This window comes from Phalaenopsis equestris, unplaced genomic scaffold (assembly GCF_001263595.1).
Source record: "Phalaenopsis equestris unplaced genomic scaffold, ASM126359v1 Scaffold212268, whole genome shotgun sequence".
In the NCBI taxonomy this organism is placed as follows: domain Eukaryota; kingdom Viridiplantae; phylum Streptophyta; class Magnoliopsida; order Asparagales; family Orchidaceae; genus Phalaenopsis; species Phalaenopsis equestris.
Window position 1 is genome coordinate 1 of NW_018231206.1, and position 895 is coordinate 895.

General features: G+C 36.6%; 1 protein-coding gene across 1 annotated transcript; it reads right to left on the reverse strand.

Moving 5' to 3' along the window:
• Positions 1–324: 324 nt before the first annotated feature.
• LOC110036888 (26S proteasome non-ATPase regulatory subunit 2 homolog B-like) lies at positions 325–756 on the reverse strand. The gene is made up of 2 exons (XM_020741441.1): positions 619–756; positions 325–510 (listed from the first exon to the last, which is right to left on the reverse strand). Exons 1-2 carry the CDS (start codon positions 679–681, stop codon positions 328–330), a joined length of 246 nt encoding a protein of 81 aa, XP_020597100.1. The 5' UTR covers positions 682–756; the 3' UTR covers positions 325–327.
• Positions 757–895: the final 139 nt, after the last annotated feature.

Genomic DNA, 895 nt, shown 5'->3' on the forward strand with positions numbered 1-895 from the left:
TCCATGCCTAAAAGAACTATGCGGGATCATTGCATTGATATCTAACAGACTGACACTCAAAATTTGATATTTTCACTTATAACAACATGGTGTCATAAACATATGCATGAAAAAGGTGTATTTCACTTTTAAGAAGGTACTGATGATGGTATCTTTGATTTGATGTGAAAGATTTGAGTGTTATGCATGTAAATATGAATGTTCAGGTGTTAGGTATGGAAATACACAAGAACTGTGGTATATTAGTATTAATAAATGACAGTTGATGTGGGTTTACTTTAAATGTGGATGTGGAAACTTATAGACGAACTAGAAAAGGTAGAATGTTTACTTCTCAGTTGCTAGCTCTGCTCGTTCCCCTGCTGCAAGCAACACGGGAGTCGAATGTGTCTGGAATCCAGTTATAGTCTTAGGCCGTCCCGCTTGACCCACCACATCAACTGCTTGTCCGACTCGCACTGTTACAGATAGCGGCTTCAGCTTTTCATCAACAGTCATTAACATCCTTGGCTGCAAATAAGAGAAAAAAAGTACTGATATAATGAATAACTCCAACAAAAATGCAGATTTTTCAATGGAAACGAAAAATCAACAATCACTAAGCTTTACAAAACATACATGCATAGCCAGGGAAAGGATGTAGAACATATAGTGATACTTCCCCAAGATGATTGATTTCATATCAAGACAAGCATGCAGGACCGTCACTATTCCGGCGAGTGCCGTCCTGGAATGAAGGTTTCATTTTTTTTAGATATATTTTTTCTCAAGATAATAAAATAATAGAGAAAAGTTTCAAAATGATCCCTTGACTCTTTACAAGAGGTCATTTTAGTCCCAGACCCTTTTTAAACTAAGTCGAAACAATACCCAATGAGGACTATTTAGCCTCATT

Excerpts from the sequence above, each read along its gene's own strand:
- LOC110036888 (XM_020741441.1), bottom strand. The coding sequence starts at position 681 with ATGAAATCAATCATCTTGGGGAAGTATCACTATATGTTCTACATCCTT. Across the intron at positions 511-618 it reads TCCTTTCCCTGGCTATGCAT|CCAAGGATGTTAATGACTGT; the intron begins GTATGTTTTGTA and ends TCTTATTTGCAG.